Source organism: Pseudoliparis swirei, chromosome 4 (assembly GCF_029220125.1).
Source record: "Pseudoliparis swirei isolate HS2019 ecotype Mariana Trench chromosome 4, NWPU_hadal_v1, whole genome shotgun sequence".
NCBI classification, from domain to species: Eukaryota; Metazoa; Chordata; class Actinopteri; order Perciformes; family Liparidae; genus Pseudoliparis; species Pseudoliparis swirei.
In genome coordinates, this window is record NC_079391.1 from 32,065,950 (window position 1) to 32,090,149 (window position 24,200).

The 24,200-nt window shown below is 47.0% G+C and overlaps 1 protein-coding gene and 1 pseudogene across 1 annotated transcript in view; one reads left to right on the top strand and one right to left on the bottom strand.

The window, feature by feature from the left end:
• Window positions 1-19,396, top strand: part of ddb1 (damage-specific DNA binding protein 1) — a 36,177-nt gene extending 16,781 nt beyond the window's left edge. Inside the window, exons 15-27 of the mRNA XM_056412471.1 lie at window positions 679-786; window positions 3,168-3,375; window positions 4,483-4,578; window positions 4,969-5,080; window positions 6,658-6,781; window positions 9,621-9,785; window positions 10,339-10,433; window positions 12,493-12,663; window positions 14,209-14,318; window positions 15,161-15,330; window positions 16,950-17,052; window positions 17,736-17,859; window positions 18,759-19,396. Coding sequence (XP_056268446.1) covers window positions 679-786; window positions 3,168-3,375; window positions 4,483-4,578; window positions 4,969-5,080; window positions 6,658-6,781; window positions 9,621-9,785; window positions 10,339-10,433; window positions 12,493-12,663; window positions 14,209-14,318; window positions 15,161-15,330; window positions 16,950-17,052; window positions 17,736-17,859; window positions 18,759-18,842 — 1,670 coding nt within the window. The 3' untranslated portion in view covers window positions 18,843-19,396. The remainder of the gene's footprint in view (window positions 1-678; window positions 787-3,167; window positions 3,376-4,482; window positions 4,579-4,968; window positions 5,081-6,657; window positions 6,782-9,620; window positions 9,786-10,338; window positions 10,434-12,492; window positions 12,664-14,208; window positions 14,319-15,160; window positions 15,331-16,949; window positions 17,053-17,735; window positions 17,860-18,758) is intronic.
• A 243-nt stretch (window positions 19,397-19,639) lies between these two features.
• On the bottom strand, window positions 19,640-22,428 carry LOC130192948 (uncharacterized; annotated as a pseudogene).
• Window positions 22,429-24,200: the final 1,772 nt, after the last annotated feature.

Sequence of the window (24,200 nt, forward strand, 5' to 3'; positions counted from 1 at the left end):
TGCCGCCAGCCCAAAACGCTTTTAGTGCGGCATTCAAGACGTTTGGAAATAATTTAAACTCGTAATGTTCAAATATGCAAAGAAGACTTGTTTTATTTATTTTTCTGGGGGCTTAAAGTGATCACAGAGCCGGCGGGTCTCTGGAGAGGACGCGCCGCGGCGACGCCCACCTCCGCCCCAATTAGAGCGCTTCAGCCGTGAAGAATGTCTGCTCATGCTTATTTTCCCAGAGTGCACCTGGATTGACAGCTGCTCGCGCGCCACTAACGAGGACGGGGTGCAACAGACTCGAGCTTCTCATACGTTTAAAAACCTTCAAATTTAACGCCGGCGTCCCGTTTCGATCGACGCTCGTGATGTACACGTCGTTCTGTGATGTAATATTCGGTGTTGTATTGGCTCTACGTTACCGTGGTAACACGCAGACAGAAAGTGACGTTTGGTAAACGGAAAAGAGACGGAAGACTTCATATTTTACCCCGCGGCGTTTCAATTGTTTCTTCTCTTTCGTTTTTTAATAAAGTTGCCAGCCGTGTTATTGATTTATTTCCCGACAGACACATTTTTGCAGGAATTTATCACTGTTGTTGTTCGCTTTGCTTTCTGCACAGAGCAGATAAAAGATGACGTGTGTGTGTGTGTGGGTGTGTGCGTGTGTGTGTGTGTCCGTGTCCTCAGAGATCATCCCTCGCTCCATCCTCATGACCACCTTCGAAGGCAGCTACTACCTGCTGTGCGCGCTGGGAGACGGAGCACTCTTCTACTTCGGTCTGGACCTGCAGACCGGTAAGTCGCACCGGCGCCGACGGACGAGAACGGCGCATTTTTTCTTCCCGGGAAAATTGTCGAATAATGCGTTTAGAACTGTCAGGGTTCGTACGGTCATGGAAAACCTGGAAAAGTCATGGAATTTAAAATGGTCATTTCCAGGCCTGGAAAAGTCATGGAAAAAAACTTAAATCATCAAAGTTTTGGAAAAGTCATGGAAATGTGTTAAAATCACATGTTCATTTACGCCGAGTTTGAAATAATTAATATATTTTTTAAAGAAAGACGCTCAAAATATAAGTCGTCGTACGCTCTCAATAGGCAACATTTTCTAACTTTTTCAGCAGGAAGAAGGTTTAGACAAGCTGGCGTCCCGAATGGAGGAAATAATAACGTTTCCACAGAGATAAGCCCCGCCCCCTCCTGCTGCCACAAACGGTCAAGCGAGTCACGCGTTGCGAATATTCTCAACGCTCTTGGTGCGAACGCAGCGTCAGGTGGGCGTGGTTCGTCTCTATATTCGGTGGTTTAAACTTTGCAGCCTGAAGCAAACTTCTTTGCGTACACTAGATTATTTACATCTCTGTAGGAGCGTTGTTGTCGTCGTCGTTTGGAGGCGTGTCCGTCGCCGCGGCGACAGCAGAGGGCGACGTAGAGCCCGACTTCAAGCTGCATCCTCCTCCTGCAGCTCAGTCGCGGGGCAGAAGCGACGAGCTCTCTCCTTAAGTCCCCGAGACCCGAGACCACCGGGTGGCGTCGCTGAGATGACATCACCCGGTCAAGGAGCCCGAGTGATGCAATTTCAAGGAATAAAAGAAAGCAAATTAAAGAGCGCGGAACACACAAGCCGGGCCTCCGCGCGAAGAGCCCTTTAATTCCTCCTCCATTGATCGCTGTCTGAGCCGCTCTCCGGGCTCTCTTGACCTTTTTTAAAGAGACGCCTGTTTGGTTTATTTAACCTTTTGATGATGTCAAGTGGACTGAATAGTCGATGCGGCGATGAGAAACCTGGATGTCATCATCACGTACACGAGAATATAAACGTAAAGCGGGTTATTCCCGCGGCTCGTAGGGGATTTAATAAGATGTTAAGCGTGTTCTTTTTCCACCCGCACGTCTGCGTTGGAACAGACGGGTCGGCGGCGCCGTTCAGTTACATTACGATGCCTTCAGGTTCCGTTACGTGAAATATAGGACTGGGCGAAGCTAAATTGTGTTGCATCACGATGTGTTCAAACGTAATTAGATTAAATATTCCTTTATTTGTCCCACAGTGGGGACATTTCAGGATCACAGCAGCGGGTGCACATCAGAGTATTAATAGAAAATAAAAATAAAATACAAAACACAATAAGAATACAAAATACTAAATATACAGAGGAAACATAAAGTGCTGAGTTTTCCAAGAGCTCCAGTGATCTACTGCAGTTTGTTGTGCAGCCTGACGGCAGCGGGAAGTTTTAATTTTTTTAATTTTTAATGTTTTAAATTGAGCTTTGGGGAGCAACTTGAATAAATTCAGTTGTTTTCACGTCAATGTACCAAAAAATTTAAACTACTAATGTCGAGATCTTTTGAATCAATAAAGTACGTCATCGTTCAAATTGTGCGTTTTTATGGAAATAAGTAAAAAGATAACGTGTATAACTTGTGTTGGTCTCCATGAGTCTATAGTGCGGAGCCTCGTCGATTGGCTGCTATAACAAAAACAATCTGCCAATACCTCCATGAAATCATCCGTCTCTTTTTCTTTCTCTTCCTCCAATCTGCGATGCAGATCGCGTTTTACGATCCGGCTGTTTACGGCGAAAAAGCCGCCGAACACGATGCGTAATATTAAGACTGTTAGTCGTGATTTAAAGAGAAGGAACGAGAATCTGAGCTGGGAAGCGTAGAGGGGGCGGGGCTTAACCACCATAAAAGAGGATGGACTTTAACCATCTCCTCCTCGGGGTTCGTACAGTCATGGAAAACCTGGAACAGTCATGGAATTTGGAAATGGTTAATTCCAGGCCTCGAAAGGTTTTGGAGAAACAAAAATCCCACATATTTGGAAAAGTCCTGGAAATGTGTTCTATTCACATTTAAAGTAATTAAAGGACCCACGTCTGAGTTGATTTAAAGTAATTAATCTGAATTAAAAGAAGGGTTTGTGCCCTTTTTATATATGACGCTCGAAATATAAGCCGCATACGCTTCATTTGAGTTATTTAAGGTTATATACTGTATACTTTGGAGTTCTCTTTGTTAGTTTAAAGACGACGATTTCTCACTTTTTCATGTACGAGCTGAGATTTCACAAAATGTTTGCTTATGGAAATTTGGTTTAAAGTCCTGGACACCCATTGGTCGACATGTGTGTGAACCCTGCCTCCTTTCCTCCTTTCCTCCCCCTCTAGGCGCCCTGAGCGAGCGCAAGAAGGTGACCCTGGGCACCCAGCCCACCGTGCTGCGGACCTTCCGGTCGCTCTCCACCTCCAACGTGTTCGCCTGCTCCGACCGGCCCACCGTCATCTACTCCTCCAACCACAAGCTGGTGTTCTCCAACGTCAACCTGAAGGAGGTCAACTACATGTGCCCCCTCAACTCCGAGGGCTACCCCGACAGGTCGGCCGGCCGGACGCTCGCACCTCTCCCAACGCGTTTTTAAAATCTCCCTCTTACAGGAAGTGAGCGTGTACTCTGCCGTTCAAAAGTTTGGGGTCACCCAGCAATTTCGATTTTTATTTATTCAATTAATTGCAACATTAATATAAATATAGTCAAGACTATACAAGTTTAGAATGATAATTTTTATTTTAAATATTAATGTAGTTCTTTTGTGGCTCAAAGGAAGGCCAGTTTTATAGCTTCTCTCACCAGCTTAACTGTTTTCAGCTGCGCTCACATAAAAAGGGTTTTCAAGGGTTTTCTCCCCCTCCGCTAGTCTTCTAAGGCGATAACACCATGTGCCACTAGAACACTGGAGATGGGCCTCTACACACCTCTGTAGAGACTTCATTACACACCAGAGAATAGTCATTTACACATTAACTATGTAGAGAGAGTATTTATGATTAATTTAATGTTATCTTCATTGAAAGAAACAGAGCTTTGATCAATAAGGACATTTCTAAGTGACCCCAAACCTTTGAACGGTAGTGTATCTACTAATACAGATCTACGAACACAGATATACTAACACAGATGTACTAACACAGATATACTAATATAGATATACTAACACAGATATACTAACACAGATATACTAACACAGATATACTAACACAGATATACTAACACAGATATACTAAAACAAATGTACTAAAACAGATATACTAAAACAAATGTACCAAAACAGATGTACTAATACAGATGTACTAATACAGATGTACTAATATAGATATACTAACACAGATATACGAATACAGATATACTAAAACAAATGTACTAAAACAGATGTACTAATACAGATGTACTAATACAGATATACTAACACAGATATACTAATACAGATGTACTAACACAGATATACTAATACAGATATACTAACACAGATATACTAACACAGATGTACTAATACAGATGTACTAATACAGATATACTAACACAGATATACTAATACAGATGTACTAACACAGATGTACTAATACAGATGTACTAATACAGATATACTAATACAGATATACTAACACAGATATACTAACACGGCGTCGTGCTTTTCGTTCCCAACAGTCTGGCTCTGGCCAACAACAGCACGCTGACCATCGGCACCATCGACGAGATCCAGAAGCTCCACATCCGGACCGTCCCCCTCTACGAGTCGCCCAGGTCAGTGTCCTCAGGCTGAGGAACTGAGGATCAGTACCCAACCTCCTCCTCCGTGTTGGATTCGTCTGTTTGTTGCACATTTTGCATGTTTTTGAGCTCAAGACGTTTAAGCGACGACTCCAGGTTGTTGCATCTTTTATCAGGGTTCGTACGGTCATGGAATACCTGGAGAAATCCCCAAAGTTTTGGAAAAGTCACGGACATTCTGCTATATTCATACGGTCATTTACGCAGTTTGATTAAATATAATAATATTCTTTTAATCCAACGATTGTCTCTCATGCATTTGTGTTATCTAAGGTTATACTCATGTATGAACTGAGATTTCACAATGTCTTTTATTTTATTTCTAACGTCTTCCTTTTCTTGACCTTGACTCTCCCCCACCAGGCGGATCTGTTACCAGGAGGTGTCCCAATGCTTCGGGGTTCTCTCCAGCCGGGTGGAGATCCAGGACGTGAGCGGCTCCACGTCCGCCGTGCGGCCCAGCGCGAGCACTCAGGTGCGGGAGCTGCTCCCGAACAACCGCCCACGGGGCGCGCTTGTTTTGCTCTCTTATCCGACCGGGCGGGCCGGAGGAGGACATTATGTTTACGCGTCTGGCCCTGTTGGTCGCTCAGCGGGTTTCCTGGAGCCGGTGTTCTCTAAACCAGGATTTAAATCTCAATGCTTCTGATCATTTTCTTTTCACAGTGTCGAAATCGTCTTTTAAGCCGGTTTTCGTTCTAAAATAGTATTTGTTAAATGTAATTATTGTCTCAGCCAGGAGCATCGTGAGTGTGTGTGTGTGTGTGTGTGTGCACCTCTCTGTCCGTCCGCGGCCCAGCTTCATTTCTGCCGCAGCAGTATATTGTTGTACGGCTGCAGGACCTCTCGTGGTTTCAGTGACTCAGTTTCTCCAAAAACACCATTTAGTTTTGACTGCCTGCTCCTCACGGCTCAGTGCACGGCCGACCAGGAGCACGGTGGGATGGAGGGGAACGGTGTGGTCGACTAACGTAACTACCGGCTAATGTAACTACCGTCTAACGTAACTACCGGCTGATGCAGCGCTGAGTGCCTCTCGGCCACCGGGTCTGCTCACTCCATTAGTCTTTTAAGGCTAATGGCTAACGTAACTACCAGCCAGCTTAACTACCGTCTAACGTTACTACCGGCTGACGCACCGCTGAGTGCCTATCGGAGATTAGTCTGCTCACTAATGTTGTCGTGTGAGGCAGAAGCGTGTTCCTACCGGGAGGAGGAGGCTCAGCCAGTTGTGAGACTGACTCTCAATGTTTCTATCGCAGGAGTTCAAAACGAGTTCAAACGCCATTAAACACAATCGTCTTTGTTAGAGTTTTGTTGTGGAGGAATCCGGGGAACGAGTTGGAGGACCAACAATTAAGAGAGATTTATACCCGCGGAGCTCCTCCGCGACTCCTCTCAGCCAGATTGACGCGACGGCGTGTCCACTCGGCTCTTTAGCTCCCCCAGAGGGGGGGGGGGGGAGGGGCCGTTTTATCTGTTCTGTGTCGGAACAACAAAGCCTCGAACGCGTGAACGATGTTTACCTGGTTTTTTAAATGCACCACATCTGCTGCTCCAGATGGTGCCTTCAGTGTCGCTGGAGCTCACAGAGAAACGCTTCACAACCTTTTTCATTAAGTTTATCCCGAGTCTTCCTCCTGACTCCTGAGTCTTCCTCCTAAGTCTTCCTCCTGACTCCTGAGTCTTCCTCCTGAGTCTTCCTCCCGAGTCTTCCTCCTGACTCCTGAGTCTTCCTCCTGACTTCTGACTCTTCCTCCTGACTCTTCCTCCCGAGTCTTCCTCCTGACGCTTCATCCTGACTGCTGAGTCTTCCTCATGAGTCTTCCTCATGAGTCTTCCTCCTGAGTCTTCCTCCTGAGTCTTCCTCCTGACTCTTCCTCCTGACTCTTCCTCCTGACTCTTCCTCCTGACTCTTTCTCCTGACTCTTTCTCCTGAGTCTTCCTCATGTTACTTCCTCCTGACTCTTCATCCTGACTCTTCCTCCTGACACTTCCTCCTGACTCTTCCTAATGACCCTTCCTCCTGACCCTGACTCTTCCTCGTTGCAGGCTCTCTCCAGCAGCGTGAGCTCCAGCAAGCTCTTCCCCAGCAGCACTTCTCCCCACGAGACGTCCTTTGGTGAAGAGGTGGAGGTCCACAGTCTGCTGGTGGTGGACCAGCACACCTTCGAAGGTGAGGAGGCGAACAATGTCCGAGCAGGAAAACTCTCCGCGGTTGTTTTTTATTTTACAATCAAACCGTGTTTTCATTTTTTCAACATCGTTCTATTTTAATATTAGTCATTCATTCATACTTAGTATTTAGAAATGTTTGATATTAAAATCCCGTGAGCGCTGTCCTCGACCTCGCCTCCTAAGAAATGATTTTAAGGCTTGTAATGGAGATATTTTTTTACTTTTTCTTTGCCGAGTGAATTCAATGAGCGACGGGTCTTCACAAAGCATCGCACAAAAGCACAACTTTAAATATCGATGTTCATTTTTAAAGCCATTCGGCATGAAAAGGGCGATTTGTGTCCGTATTGCGCAACACCAACCACGGGCATCCCATAATCCCATAGTGCCCCTGCACCCCGGTCTCCATGTGGGACCCCCCCCCCCCCCCCCCCTGACGCTGACTAGCACCTCTGCTTTGCAATGCAGATTCCGCTGCACCAAGAGGAGCGACCGCACCGGCATGCATTAGCGAGGGATCATATGCTAATGATATGCTAATGATATGCAAATGAGGGCCCCGCTGCAGGAGGACGGATAGGGGATCCCACGGCGAGCTCGCCTCCCTCGCTTGGCGTGGGATCCCCTATCCGTCCTCCTGCAGCTTCATAGGCGCACACTGAGGTGTGTGTGTGTGTGTGTGTGTGTGTGTGTGTGTGTGTGTGTGTGTGTGTGTGTGTGTGTGTGTGTGTGTGTGTGTGTGTGTGTGTGTGTGTGTGTGTGTGTGTGTGTGTGTGTGTGTGTGTGTGTGTGTGTGTGTGTGTGTGTGTGTGTGTGTGTTTTGCAATCATTTATTCATTCCGCCGCTGAGATCCGCAGTGGTTTTATCTAATAAGATTAACTCGTGTCTAACGGGCGCCTGATGCACGTCCGGGGGGGACGCCGCTTTGTGCCGGTTTACTAAAAGTAGATTTTATAAAAAAGGGTTGCGTAATTGAGCAAGAAGCCGAGCGGCGTCGAGACGTAAACAAACCTCCACTCGGCCCTCGCTTGTGTGGAAGAGAAAATATTATTTAGTTATTTAATGTTCTGGTATTTAGATCGGCGGACGTTTAAAGGTTATTTATGCGAAGAGAGAACGAAAATGAATTTTAGTTTGGATTATTATTCTGTTAGTTTACTCCCCAGGAATGAATTTGTCTTGGAAGAAGACTTTTAAATGTGTGTAATGCAAAAATGAATGAGATATGTTAAAGGGGCTTTATTTAGACTTTCATCTCAATATTCATGAGAATCTATTACATCATCATTATTGACGTGCATTGAATACAGAGAGACACGTTTCACTGACTCATCACTTTAAAATACAGAAGAGTCTCGTCCACATTATACTTAGTAAAAAAAAAACGTCTGAAAAGAACTTTTATGTTATGAAATTTGTACGTTTAAAAAAAAATATATATATATAGATTGGACTTTTTAGTCTTCAAACTTCTCCGTCAGTCCTCTGGTGGTGTGGCGTGTCTCTATCAGTCCTCTGGTGGTGTAGCGTGTCTCCATCAGTCCTCTGGTGGTGTAACGTGTCTCCATCAGTCCTCTGGTGGTGTAGCGTGTCTCTATCAGTCCTCTGGTGGTGTAACGTGTCTCCGTCAGTCCTCTGGTGGTGTAACGTGTCTCCGTCAGTCCTCTGGTGGTGTAGCGTGTCTCTATCAGTCCTCTGGTGGTGTAACGTGTCTCCATCAGTCCTCTGGTGGTGTAACGTGTCTCCATCAGTCCTCTGGTGGTGTAGCGTGTCTCTGTCAGTCCTCTGGTGGTGTAACGTGTCTCCGTCAGTCCTCTGGTGGTGTAACGGGTCTCCATCAGTCCTCTGGTGGTGTAACGTGTCTCCGTCAGTCCTCTGGTGGTGTAACGTGTCTCCGTCAGTCCTCTGGTGGTGTAACGTGTCTCCGTCAGTCCTCTGGTGGTGTAACGTGTCTCCGTCAGTCCTCTGGTGGTGTAACGTGTCTCCGTCAGTCCTCTGGTGGTGTAACGTGTCTCCATCAGTCCTCTGGTGGTGTAACGTGTCTCCGTCAGTCCTCTGGTGGTGTAACGTGTCTCCGTCAGTCCTCTGGTGGTGTAGCGTGTCTCCATCAGTCCTCTGGTGGTGTAACGTGTCTCCGTCAGTCCTCTGGTGGTGTAACGTGTCTCCATCAGTCCTCTGGTGGTGTAACGTGTCTCCGTCAGTCCTCTGGTGGTGTAACGTGTCTCCGTCAGTCCTCTGGTGGTGTAACGTGTCTCCGTCAGTCCTCTGGTGGTGTAGCGTGTCTCCGTCAGTCCTCTGGTGGTGTAGCGTGTCTCCATCAGTCCTCTGGTGGTGTAACGTGTCTCCGTCAGTCCTCTGGTGGTGTAACGTGTCTCCGTCAGTCCTCTGGTGGTGTAGCGTGTCTCCGTCAGTCCTCTGGTGGTGTAACGTGTCTCCGTCAGTCCTCTGGTGGTGTAACGTGTCTCCGTCAGTCCTCTGGTGGTGTAACGTGTCTCCGTCAGTCCTCTGGTGGTGTAGCGTGTCTCCATCAGTCCTCTAGTGGTGTAACGTGTCTCTGTCAGTCCTCTGGTGGTGTAGCGTGTCTCCATCAGTCCTCTGGTAGTGTAGCGTGTCTCCGTCAGTCCTCTGGTGGTGTAACGTGTCTCCGTCAGTCCTCTGGTGGTGTAACGTGTCTCCGTCAGTCCTCTGGTGGTGTAACGTGTCTCCGTCAGTCCTCTAGTGGTGTAACGTGTCTCTGTCAGTCCTCTGGTGGTGTAGCGTGTCTCCGTCAGTCCTCTGGTGGTGTAGCGTGTCTCCGTCAGTCCTCTGGTGGTGTAACGGGTGGTGTCTCCGTCAGTCCTCCACGCCCACCAGTTCCTGCCCAGTGAGTACGCCCTCAGCATGGTGTCGTGCCGCCTGGGCAAAGACCCGTCGGTGTACTTCATCGTCGGCACCGCCATGGTGTACCCGGAGGAGGCGGAGCCTAAGCAGGGGCGCATCATCGTCTTCCACTACACCGACGGTCAGTCTCTCTCTCTCCATCCCTCTCTCTCTCCATCCTTTTCTCCGTCCTTCTCTCTCGCTCTCTATCCCTCTCTCTCTTTCTCCATCTCTCGCTCTCTCTCCAGCCTTCTCTCTCTCTCCATCCCCCTCTCTCTCTTTCTCTCCATCCCTCTCTCCCTCCCTCTCTCTCCCTCCCTCCCTCTTCATCCTTCAACAGGTTTCATTTCCTTCCCTCCCCCCCGCGGTGTCGTTTCCTTCTTGGCCCGCGGACACTCCGTCCTCCCGTGCTCTCTTAATCTCTTTCTCATCTCTTTCTCATCTCTTTCTTATCTCCACCCCCCCGATACCGATTCCCTCTCATTTCCTTTCCTACCGCGTCCCTCTCAAGGTGCGCCGCACCTTCATTTATCCTCCTCTTTGACTTTCCGTGCCACCGTCTTCCCCCTTTTCTCTTTGTGTGTTTCCTCTCCTCTTCTTCCTCCTCTCTCCCGGCTGTCGGGGGTTGTAGACCCCCGTGGTTCTGGAGTTCCACCGTCGGCGCCCATGTGACGCCGCTGTGCTCCCTGCTGCAGGTAAGCTGCAGACGGTGGCCGAGAAGGAGGTGAAGGGAGCCGTCTACTCCATGGTGGAGTTCAACGGAAAACTGCTGGCCAGCATCAACAGCACAGTGAGTGGTGTATTTGTGTATATATGTGTATATATATATGTGTATATATACGTGTGTGTATATATATATATATATATATATACATACATACGTATATTTCACACAAAATGTACCACAGGGGAAATGTGACGTTTAAAAAAAAAAAAAACTTTCTTTGAAGTAATTTCAACAGTAAAAATCCCCCCCCCCCCCCGTAACACCAGGCTCATCCACGCCTACTATAGATGGTTTAAATGATTAAACCGTGACGGGGAAGCTTCGTCTCTCCAGACATGGAGTGGGGGGTTCCTGCCGCTTCCTCCGCTCGACGCTTTCCTTTCGCCCAATCGGACGAAGGCGTTTCACCCGAAATTAAACCAGCGAGTGTTTCTAATTGGCGATAAATGAGTTAAAGTTGCACCGACATCAACGTTCAGTCACATTTGTTTTATTTGGGTTTCTCTGAATCTGAATCAGTCGCCTCTAAACTCACCGTCACCCCCCAAATGTCATCCAGTCATTAAGGACTAACTCTAATGTCCCCCTTTTTGTTGGAGTCACTTAATGCAACACGGTGTCGATGTCTGACGTTCGTCGCTCATGACATCTTTTCTTAAATTTCCTCTCTTTGTCCTCTTTCCTCCGGCATTCCTTCCTCGGCTGAAGCCGGCGAACAGTTCATCACTGTCACTCGGAGGAAAACAACTCCCATATTTCTGTCAATATGATGAAACGGCTTCTTTTTTTGGGGGAGATTTCCCCAGCTGGAGCGGTTATCCCCCGCGGAAGTTGTCCGTTTGGACTCGTCTGGGAGCGACGAGATCTCATCGGGGTTTAAAACGTATAGCGATGGCGCGCGTGTTCAGATTAATTCTCCCTTTTATCAAATAACAGGACATTTTCCCTCAAAAGCAAGATGGGGTTTGACTGACGGCCTCTCCATCTGTCACCACATGGTGTCATTGATGCTCGTATTAACATATTATTTTCTATAAGCGCGATACTTGGCGTCGACTTGGAACGCAAACTAAATGTCGATGTTTTATTCAGCAGCCGTTTAGGACAACATGGAAATGAGGTTCATTTTTCTTATTTCACTCGTGTCTGTAAGGGAGATGTGAAGCTACAGCCAGCAGGTGCTTAGCTTAGCATAGTTTAGCTTAGTTTAGCTCAAAACTAGATTAAACAGAATCTGCCGACCAGCACGTCTTTAAAATAAATGTATTTTTAAAATAGCATGATCTAACGTGTTATATCCGGTGAGCTCGTCCTTATCTTCACCAACAAGTGCTCGGCTAACGTTGGTTGAAAACAGGATGTAAACGCATCTGCGACGCCGTCCTCCTCCTCCTTCTCCTCCTCCTCATTAATATTACTATTTTAAATTTTTCGATGCATAAAACTATCAACAATATATTTAAGATTATTTTATACTTTGAAAAGAAAGCTGAGAAGCATGCAGGTTTTATTTCTGCTGTGTAAAAAACAATATGATAAACAAATGGAGACGATGCCGGTCACTGGACGAGGTCCTTTAGATATTTGAAAGATTTTCCCAATAAAAGTATTTCTTTATATATATATATATATATATATTTAAATGTATATATATATTTCTATATATATATATTTTTATATTTCAATATTTATATATACATATTTATTTATATATATATACAGTATATTTATAAATATATTTATATAAATATATATATACAGTATATATATTTATATACAGTATTTATATATATATATATATACAGTATATATATTTATATATAGATACAGTATATTTATATATATTTATAAATATATTTGTATATACACTACATTTATATATATTTATAAATATTGATATATATAATAAATAAAACAAATACCATCTGAGCTTCTCCTTTAGGACCGCGTGGAAGACTTTCTTGTTTTTTTCCCCCCCATGGTTTCATAATGATCCGTTAACTCCTCGCGTAACGTGGCAGCTGATCGCTCGAGGCGGTTAATCATCGAGGCGGGACTTTTTAAAAAGTCGGCCTCGCTAATCGATACCGCAAAAAACGCTGACTCGGCTTGTGTGTGTCAGGTGCGTCTATACGAGTGGACGGCGGAGAAGGAGCTGAGGACCGAGTGCAACCACTACAACAACATCATGGCGCTGTACCTGAAGACCAAGGGGGACTTCATCCTGGTGGGGGACCTGATGAGGTCCGTCCTGCTGCTGGCCTACAAGCCCATGGAGGGCAACTTTGAAGAGGTGAGGAAGACCTTGTGGCGAGGAAGGGCAGGCAAGAGCAAAAACAGTTGATTTCCTCTCTCTCAGCCAGAAGGCGGCTGGTTGGGAAAATACATTTATTTTTTTCCACACTGATACGATCACACATCAAACGAATATTTTGGTTGCCGTCTGTTTATCGTCAGTTGCATGTTTCATGTTGGTGTGTAAATGTCTTCCCTCTCTCTCTCTGAAGCATTGTAGCTGACACACACACACACACACACACACACACACCCCTTTTTGATGAGCAGTGTTCAAAATTGATTTGCGGCGGAGAGATGAAGAGATTTGAGGACGAGTCACGAACGCTGTCGGGGAAACGCTCGGGCCGCTCGGCGTAATAAGTGAGAGAGACGCACGTTTATTCAGAAACAGAAAATAACTCGCAGTAGATTGAAAGCAGGAATTTGCAGCTGTCATTTAAAAAAATCATTCGATGCGGCTCTCGTGCATCGTGCAACCGGTTGTGTGTGTGTTTGTGTGTGCACCTCTGTCTGTCCACGGCTAATCTCGCATTCTGCTGCAGAACACAGCGTGATATTTTTGCTGCCCTGTTATGGCTGCATGCTCAAGGTGAAGCCGACGCTGAAGGACTTCAACCTGCATTCTCTCTACTGACCACCAGGGGGAGACTCCTCTGGTTGTATAGAAGTCTATGCTTCACGTGTTAAAGCTGCATTCTCTCTACTGACCACCAGGGGCGACTCCTCTGGTTGAATAGAAGTCTTTATAAAAGGACTCTACTCCTCTCTTGATTTATTCCCTCAGTAAACATCGTAACAATAAAGAGTCTCGAGCTAACGACAACCGGAATTCCCCAAATGGCGTCCGTTGATTAGTTTTACTTTCCTCTCTGCAGCCTTTTTGTTTTTCTTTGTCGTTCGAGTGCCGTTCATCTCCTCGTATAACCCTGAAAAATGATTCCTACTAAGTGTCAGATTCTGATTACGGCGATGTGACCCAATAAACACGACATTTAAAATCCAGAGTGTCGCACAACGCTCGCCGGCTGCTCCGAGGAACCGATGTTCTGGCTCTTTGGGACTCTGGTCCCTTTTTTTGGGGGATGCGAATGTCTCCGAGGGCATTTTATAAATACCCATCGCCCTTCTACTGAGACGCAGAGAGAGCGCTGGCTGCATAACAAGTATGTGTGTGTGTGTGTGTGTGTGTGTGTGTGTGTGTCTTTAACAAGTCTTGTGCACACTAACTATGTCTTTCTGCCCTCGTGTGCAGTCAGCGTTTCATAGATAATATATTTACTCGGAGGCGAGAGCCACACAGTGCGTCCTGGTTGTTTATTTATTTAGAGCGGAGTGCTCTCCTTTATTTATTTATTTAAGGAGCGTCCTGGAAGCCGTCCAGCTCCGTCTTATCTGCCCGAGGCGGGGTTAGTTTGAGCGCCTTGCTCAAGGGCACCTCCAGATTCATCCCGCCGGTCGCAATCTCGCTTCTCCGACCTTTGTGTCGAGGGGTCGCCGCTTCTGTTTTATTCATTTTGCATTTGTTGTTTGTTGTTGTCAGATCGCGCGTGACTTCAATCCCAACTGGATGAGTGCCGTGGAAATCCTGGACGACGACAACTTCCTGGGGGCGGAGAACGCCTTCAACCTGTTCGTGTGCCAGAAGGACAGGTGAGGACACCTTCACAGGAAGTTACGGGACATCAATATTGTTAAATTATTATAATATTATATATATTATATATATATTATTATTATTTTATATATATATTATTATTATATGATATATATATATTATTTAAGTATAATTATAATTAATTCAATTAATATGATTTATTATTAATTATATATACAAGAATAAATAAATGTATCTGTTTTTTTCAATTGGTTATCAGCAGCCTTAAAATCTATATTAACCTAATGTCGTTGGTATAAGATCATGTAATAAGATGGTAATATCTATAATATATAGTATCGAAAATAAAAATGTAACATACACTGGACAATTTTGTGTTTTCTATGAAAACTAACACTTTTATTAATCTAATAAATTGCAAAATAAATATAAAATATAGTAAAGACATTGAGAATGTTAGAAACAATTATTTTTAGATGAAATATGAATGTAGTTCTTGTGGCTCAAAGGAAGGCCAGTCTTCTCTCACCGGCATAACTGTTTTCAGCTGCGCTCACAAAAAAAGGGTTTTCAAGGGTTTTCTACCCCTCCGTTAGTCTTCTAAGGAGATAACACAATGTACCATTAGAACACGGGAGATGGGCCGCCGGTGTCGTTGTCACGGGGACCGGCGAGCGAGGCGGTCTGAGAGCGCCGCCACTCCTTATCCGTGTGATGCATCGGCCTGACGCCGCTGACCTTTTGTTTTAGTCTCTCATCCCTCTTCCTGTTCCACTCCCCCCTCACCCTTTTATCCATTACGCCTCTGTTATTATTATGACCTGACCTTTCACAACACTTCTGATATCGCCCCCCCCCCCCTCCTTCCTGTGCGCAGCGCGGCCACCACGGACGAGGAGCGGCAGCACCTGCAGGAGGTCGGGGTGTTCCACCTGGGGGAGTTCGTGAACGTCTTCTGCCACGGCTCGCTGGTGCTGCAGAACCTCGGCGAGAGCTCCACGCCCACCCAGGGCTCCGTGCTCTTCGGCACCGTTAACGGCATGATCGGTAGGGGTCACGGACCGTCACACACACACACACACACGCAGATGCAGGTAAAGCTCTATTTCTACGTTTGAGTCTTTTACGGTTTCATTTTGATCCAAACTGTTTGAAATCCATCATTTAAAGGGCCAGTGTGAAGCATTTAGGGGGCAGAAAATGAAATATGATATGAATAAGTTAGATTTATTTAGTCGGAACCTTTATTCTGAACTTTTAGTCGGAACCTTTAGTCGGAATCTTTATTCTGAACTTTTAGCCGGAATCTTATGTCGGACCCTTGAGTCGGACCTTTGAATCGGACCCTTGAGTCGGACCCTTGAGTCGGACCCTCTCGCGCTACGGTTTCCTCCTCGTAGTTTTGCTGCTCGTCGCTCAGATAAAACGAGTTCTTCCGGCAAATTAGATGCTGCAGGCCACAGTTTTAATAAAGTTTGTTTTGGAGACTGAAGGTGAAGAAGGACACAAAGTTTGACTCACTTCTCTAAACTTTGTGGGTTCAGTTGGTTTCACGCTGACAGCCCAAACGTCTCCGTCTTGAATCGCCCTTTGAACTGTTGTTTGCTTCTCTGAGTAACTCCATCTGTTCCATCTTTCTTTTCCGTTTATTTATTACTATTTGCGCGTACAAAGTTTTCTCTCCAATTTGCATTTAATCCATCTAACAACTTTTCCACCTCCATCATCATCATTGTTATTATTTTCCAGTTTTTGCTTTTCCAGTCCATCCGTCAAACATTTAGAAATTTAAAATGCACATATTAATAGAAAAAGATGAATGGAAACACACTGACTGTGTTTCGTTGCGCAACCCTGCACAATAACAATAATATAACCGTGTTATACTTCATACAGGCTTCGCACGGTCATGGAAAACCTGGAAAAGTCCTGGAATTGTAAAATGGTTATTTCCAGGCCTGGAAATGTGCTAAAAAAAAGTAATCTTAAAGGTTTTGGAAAAGTGTTATATTCATATGTTTGATTAAAAGAATAAACATTTCTATACATTATTATTCTTTTAATCAAACTATTGTCTCTCATTCATTTGTGTCATTTAAGGTTTATACTCATGTAGACACGGAGATTTCCCAATGGTTGGTCATGCATGTTTGGTTCACAGTCCTGGACACCCATTGGTCCAGAGGCGTGTGAACCGCTGCTGCTTCATGGAGACGCAACGCACTCCAGCTCTGTCGCTACGTTCTGACATGTCTTAATGAATTGTTGTAATAATTCTAATAATAATCAGCAGGTAAGTAATGAAGATATTCATGAGCTGCAGTCAGACCGTTGTTCTGGCTTCGCTGCAGAGCGACGAGCTCTCTGTTCACACCGGTGGCTTTTTAACATATTTTATTATGATGGTGCATGCTGTCACTTTCAGTGCCCATTATTTCCCGGGATGCTCTCGGTGTCACGGAACTGGAAGGAAACGCTCGCTGCGACTTTTTCACATTTTTTTGGGAACGTTTTTGAATTATTGAGACGTTAAAATCGCGACCTTTGCCTCCCGACGCTGTCGCGCGACGGAATTTATTCAAATGTAGCTATTGTGAAGCGTCCACGTGTTCTCTCGCAGATCCTTAACGCCTTCATGGTCTCGTGTGTGTGTGTGTGTGTGTCAGGTCTGGTGACGTCCCTGTCAGAGGGCTGGTACAGCCTCCTCCTGGATCTGCAGAACCGCCTCAACAAGGTCATCAAGAGCGTCGGCAAGATCGAGCACAGCTTATATCCTTCCTGTGTTGGCGCCGCCCGTCATGGGGGGGGCAGCGACGTGGCGTTAGATACAGACATTGCATTGAATTGTCGTTACTGTGAGGAAGTTTGAACCGTTTATGAACCAGTCTGAGTTTAAGCCCGTTTCCCAAAGGGCACTACCACCGGTGTCCACAGGGGGCGCCACCTTCCACACGACAGTCCATCGTAGAAGTAGTTGCAGCTTCACAATTCTTCAGTCCGTTACAGTGATAAACTAATTCTATTGAGCTTTTAGAACTAAGCAACAGAAGCAAATATCCCTTTTTAGGCTTGAGGAAATCTCGAGGGGCCTTTTCCAAGATTTATTTTAGTCCTTAAAGATGAAATTCAAACATAAAAGTAAAGAACCGACCCTGTTCTACAGTCCAGTGGGGGAGCCGTGAAACTGCAATGTTTAGTGAAAAGTATTTTCAGGAGCTTTAGTTTCAGGTCGTTGAACTGCTGATGTGAGGAAGTAGAACTAAGACTGCACTCACAACGCCGAGCCCTAGAGCTGATACTGTTGTTGTTGTTTACATCCCATAAATACACCTGTCTGCAGGTTCCATACGCGGTTCTTCCAGCTGCCGGCTCTTATGAACAGAGCTCTTCATTATTATTATTAGACATCAAACCCCCCCCCCCCCCAGTGGTTTTCCTTGACTCCTCCGCACCTGGAGGTCGTTCCACACGGAGCGTAAGACGGAGCAGGCCACGGGCTTCATCGACGGGGACCTGATCGAGAGCTTCCTGGACCTGGGCCGGGCCAAGATGCAGGAGGTCGTCAGCACTCTGCAGGTACCGGGAGCCGTGAGGGCCGAGGAGTTGGGAATACATGGTGTCAAGAAAGCCGCCGGGAAAAAACTCCAAAGAGTTGATTTAAAGTTGATTTAAATGCAACGCGGCATAACGCAGCGGCGTATTGAGGCGTATAATAAACGTGAAAAAATGTTAACAATAATAATAATTCGACAGCCCGGAGATGTGGAACGCAAGTTTTCTGACTAATGTCGGTGCGATCCCAAAATAAATGTCTCAATGTGGGACCGTTTTGTCCTTCAGGGCGCTTCATTCTAGACTTGATGCAGGAGGCGGAGCCTCCACATTATGTCTGTGTGTGTTTGACTGAACTTCCAGAGAACCTTTGAGCCAGTTTTATGAGCTGTGGGTGGGAACGGGGCAGCAACGTCACTTTAAACACATTCTGCTTTGATCTCTAGGGATTAGAGACGTCAACGTCCGCTGTAAAAAATCAAATGTGCTTCAAAAAATTTGCACGTTTAAAAAAGAAAATGTGTGTATTTGTAATCCAACTATCAGCAATTTAGGATTGTTCTCAATCATCTGACTATTCGCTCGGTTGATGTTTTTTTGTGGCTTTCAAACATCAGAGCGAGCCAACCAATCAGAGCTCAAGTTGATGGCATCACATTTATCGTAAACACAAAGAGTAAAACTGTTCAAATGAAACTCTTCTTGACTGAAGGAGCTCGAGGCTAAAACCGAAAAGACGTAGCCGGCAGCTCAGCCTCACGTTCCAGAGCGTGTGACCGCGAAATGTTTGAAGCGACGTTAACGAGATGATTATCCGAAAAGGGAACTGTGTGACGGGTCGCTTCATGTATTTGCAGTTTTATTGAAAGAAACGTCATCAGAAACGTGCGTCTCTCCTCCTCACGCCGTGTGTTCCCCTCCAGATCGACGACGGCAGCGGCATGAAGCGCGAGGCCACGGTGGACGAGGTCATCAAGATCGTGGAGGAGCTGACGAGGATCCACTAACGGCCCCGAAGCCCCGCCCCCCCCACCGGGAACCCGCCGGCCGAGCGAGAAGGAGCGACATTCAGCGAAGAGGAGGAAGAGGAGGAAGCAGTGGGGTTTTACAGATTTGTAAATAATTATAAATAAGCGGCGTGTGCATGTTCGTCCTTCAGACGTCGGCGCCCAAGGCCCCCGGAGCCGCGCTCGGACGACAGCAAATGACGAAAGTGGAGACTTTTGGTCCGAGGTGTGTGTGTGTGTGTGTGTGTGTGTGTGTGTATGACGATAAACGGGAGGAACCAGTTGTTTGTTGTTTTTTCTGGGTTTTTTCTCACCAAATATTAAAATATCATTCTCTGGGATGTCTGAGTGATCCGGGCGGGGGGGCGACGCCGTGAGAACATCCTCCTCCACACACACCCGGCAGTTCAAATCTGACCGACTCACGCTTTTCAAGTTTTGTTATTGGAGTGTGGCGTGACCACGCTGAGTCAGCAGAACGGTAGATTTATAGCTATTTTGTCTTTGTGATGTTTTTCTTTGTTTATTCTAATAAACTTTGCTTTAGTACCGTCGGCGGCCGAGTCTCATTTCATGTCCTCGGTCTCATTTTTACATTACATGTCATTTAGCAGACGCTTTTATCCAAAGCGACTTTCAATAAGTGCATTTCAACCTAGAGTACAAACTAAGAACAACAAGAACACAGGAAGCAACACTTCCTCAACTCAGTCGAACTACAAAAGCACCACAATAAGTGCCATCCCAGTGCCACTGAAGTGCAAATCTGTGTTTTAATCCAGATATAGTCGGAAAAGGTGTGTTTTCAGTCTCAGGCGGAAGATGTAGAGACGTCCTGCTGTCCTGATGTCAGTGGGGAGCTCGTTCCACCACTGAGGAGCAGGACAGCAAACAGTCTGGATGTAGAGTGGTTAGCTCGAGGTGCAGGAGTCACAAGTCGATTGGCTGTTGCCGAGCGGAGCGAACGTGCCGGGGTGTACGGTGTGACCATATCCCGGATGTAGACGGGGCCCGATCCGTCTAGAGCACGGTACGCCAGGACCAGTGTTTTGAAGCGGATGCGAGCAGCCACCGGTAACCAGTGAAGAGAGCGGAGGAGCGGAGTGGTGTGGGTGAATTTCGGGAGACTGAAGACCAGTCGAGCTGCTGCATTCTGGATGAGCTGCAGAGGTCGGATGGCCTTAGCAGGTAGACCAGCCAGGAGGGAGTTGCAGTAGTCAAGGCGTGAAATGATCAGAGCCTGGATCAGAACCTGCGCCGCCTTCTGAGTAAGAAGAGGCCGTATTCTCCTGATGTTGTGCAGCATGTACCTACAGGAACGCGCTGTTGCAGTGATGTTGGCCGTCAGGGAGAGTTGACTGTCGAGTGTCACCCCGAGGTTCCTGGCAGTCAGGGTAGGGGCCAACACGGAGCTGTTGAAGGTGGTAGTCAGGTCATGGGTGGGGGACCCTTTCCCTGGAAGGAATAGTAGCTCGGTCTTGTCAGGGTTGATCTTCAGGTGGTGAGCAGACATCCACAGAGATGTCGGTCAGACAGGCAGAGATTCGCGCCGCCACCCTTGTTTCGGACGGTGGAAACGAGAAGATCAGTTGGGTGTCATCAGCATAGCTATGGTAGGAGAAGCCATGCGAACGAATGACAGAGCCGAGAGAATTTGTGTACAGAGAGAAGAGCAGGGGACCCAGGACGGAGCCTTGAGGAACCCCAGTAGTGAGAGGACAAGGATCAGACACAGATCCTCTCCAAGTGACCCGGTAAGTGCGGTCTTTAAGGTAGGAAGAGAAAAGAGCGAGTGCAGTGCCTGAGATCCCCAGGTCCTGAAGAGAAGAGATAAGGATCTGGTGGTTCACGGTGTCAAATGCTGCAGAAAGGTCGAGAAGGACAGAGGAGAGAGAGGCTGCTCTAGCAGAGTGAAGCTGCTCAGAGACAGCAAGGAGGGCCGTCTCTGTCGAGTGGCCGGCCTTGAATCCAGACTGGTGAGGGTCAAGAAGGTTGTTACTGTGGAGATAGGAGGACACTTGGCTCAAGATAGCTCGCTCCAGAGTTTTGGAGAGAAAAGGAAGAAGAGAGACCGGTCTGTAGTTGCTGACTTCAGACGGGTCGAGGTGGGTTTCTTCAGGAGAGGGTTGACTCTCGCCTCCTTCAGAGAGTTAGGGAAACAGCCAGTTGAGAGGGAGCTGTTAATAAGATGGGTGAGGAAGGTCAGAAGGTCAGGAGCAATAGCCTGGAGAATGGGAGACGGGACGGAGTCAAGGGCACAGGTGGTCGGGCGGAGGTCACCAAGCTAAGAACTTGATTGGGAGACAGGGGGGTGAAAGAGGAAAGAGAGGGGGATGAAGAAGTTAGTGTTGGTGAGGTGATAGAAGATGGATTAGTAAAGGAGGAGCGTATGTCATCTATCTTGTTTGTAAAGTAGTCGACAAAGTGGCTCGGCAAAAGGGTGGAAGGAGGAGGGGGACAGGGGGGATCAAGGAGGTTGGAAAAAATGAAGAGTTTTTTGGGGTTAGAGAAGGAAGACTGAATTTTGGGCAGGTAGAACAAGCTTTTGGCTGCAGATATAGAGGAAGAGAAGGAGGAGAGGAGAGATTGATAGAAGAGCAAGTCTTCCGCTTGATTCGTTTTTCGCCATTTTCTTTCCGTCGCTCGCAGGGTGGCTCTCTCGGCGCGCACCGAGTCCGACAACCACGGAGAGGAGAGGATTTCCGAACCGGTCGTGTCTTAAAAGGACAAAGAGAATCAAGAGATGAAGACAGGGAAGAGAGGAGAGTGTCTGTGGCAGAGTTAGGCTGCATGAGTGAGAAGCAGTCAGTTGAGGGGAGAGCAGATAGGACAGAGGAGGCCAGAGAGGAGGGACAGAGGAGGCCAGAGAGGAGGGGCAGAGGGTGCGAATGTTGCGGCGTACAGGTGCAGAGTCTGTAGATATGGGTGGGTTGTCAGTACCATAGAGCAAGAGAGAATAAGAGATGAAGAAGTGGTCAGAGACATGGAGAGGAGTTACAGTGAGGTTAGAGGTAGAGCAGCTTCTAGTGGACATGTAGTCAAGGCGGTTGCCGGCTTTGTGAGTGGGAGGTGAGGGACTGAGTGAGAGGTCAAAGGAAGACAGGAAGAGATCACATGACTTCTCTGTCTGGATGTTCAAGTCACCCAGAAGGATGAGCGGGGGGCCGTGTTCCGAGAAGTTCGACAGGAGGGCGTCTAGCTCTTCCAAGAAATCTCCCAAAGAACCAGGGGGACGGTAGAGAACAACCATGTGAAGTTGAACCGGATGAGTAACGGTCACAGCATGGAACTCAAAAGTCAGTGGGATAAAGAGTGGAAGCGGGTAGGGACAGAAACACCATGTGGGTGAGATGAGTAAACCTGTAGCTCCACCCCGACCAGAGGGTCTGGGTGTGTGGCTGAAGGAGAAGGCCGAGGAGAGAGCAGGTAGACGTGTTGTCTGCTGTGATCCAGGTCTCAGTGAGAGCCAGGAAGTCAAGCGACTGCTCCATGGCAAAGAGATGAAACCGGCCTTGCGGTTGGCTGACTGACAGTTCCAGAGGCCTCCTGTGACAAGGTGCTGGGTGTGAGTAGAACGGGTAGGAAGGAGAACCGAGGAGGGGTTCCGGTACATGAATGAACGAGTCCTATAGTAACTACGAGTAGAGATACGCACAGGTATGGAAAAGACACACATATTCACAAAATGGTGGAATACACAGCCACCGACGAAGACTTCTATGTCTTTGTCCTCCGAGTCTTGACTCCAACGGAAGACTCCGATGTCTTTGTCCTCCGAGTCTCGACTCCAACGGAAGACTCCGATGTCTTTGTCCTCCGAGTCCTCGTCCGATGACGCTAAAGACCCGATCCGGTTATGAGCCCAAGTTGGTGCCAATTACCTCCAGCCGCGTTGACACCACCCTTTGCTCGTTGGTATTCAAATGACACTCAATTGAAACCAGGTGATGAGCGCTCGTCCAATCAGTGAAGATTCAGGTGTCAGTAATCAGGACACACCTCTACCAAAACAAATCCTAAAACAGTACAGACCAACAATCCAGCAGCTCCAAACAACAAATACAACAGTAACTCAGCAGATAAACTAATCCAAAGAAGACACTTAGCAGGATCCAAGTAGTCAGTAGTCTCGCCTCACAGGTAGAAAATGCATTTCAGGTCCTCCGTCTCATTTCATGTCCTCCGTCTCATTTCATGTCCTCGGTCTCATTTCATGTCCTCGGTCTCATTTCAGGTCCTCCATCTCATTTCAGGTCCTCCGTCTCATTTCAGGTCCTCGGTCTCATTTCATGTCCTCCGTCTCATTTCAGGTCCTCTGTCTCATTTCAGGTCCTCGGTCTCATTTCAGGGCCTCCGTCTCATTTCAGGTCCTCCGTCTCATTTCAGGTCCTCTGTCTCATTTCATGTCCTCGGTCTCATTTCAGGTCCTCCATCTCATTTCAGGTCCTCGGTCTCATTTCAGGTCCTCTGTCTCATTTCAGGTCCTCGGTCTCATTTCAGGTCCTCCATCTCATTTCATGTCCTCGGTCTCATTTCAGGTCCTCTGTCTCATTTCAGGTCCTCTGTCTCATTTCAGGTCCTCGGTCTCATTTCAGGTCCTCCGTCTCATTTCAGGGCCTCCATCTCATTTCATGTCCTCTGTCTCATTTCAGGTCCTCGGTCTCATTTCAGGTCCTCCGTCTCATTTCAGGGCCTCCGTCTCATTTCAGGTCCTCTGTCTCATTTCATGTCCTCGGTCTCATTTCAGGTCCTCCATCTCATTTCATGTCCTCGGTCTCATTTCAGGTCCTCCATCTCATTTCATGTCCTCGGTCTCATTTCAGGTCCTCCATCTCATTTCAGGGCCTCCGTCTCATTTCAGGTCCTCCATCTCATTTCAGGTCCTCGGTCTCATTTCAGGTCCTCCGTCTCATTTCATGTCCTCGGTCTCATTTCAGGTCCTCTGTCTCATTTCAGGTCCTCCATCTCATTTCATGTCCTCGGTCTCATTTCATGTCCTCGGTCTCATTTCATGTCCTCTGTCTCATTTCAGGTCCTCGGTCTCATTTCAGGTCCTCGGTCTCATTTCATGTCCTCCATCTCATTTCATGTCCTCGGTCTCATTTCAGGTCCTCCATCTCATTTCAGGTCCTCTGTCTCATTTCAGGGCCTCGGTCTCATTTCAGGTCCTCTGTCTCATTTCATGTCCTCGGTCTCATTTCAGGTCCTCCATCTCATTTCATGTCCTCGGTCTCATTTCAGGTCCTCCGTCTCATTTCATGTCCTCTGTCTCATTTCATGTCCTCGGTCTCATTTCAGGTCCTCCGTCTCATTTCATGTCCTCGGTCTCATTTCAGGTCCTCCATCTCATTTCATGTC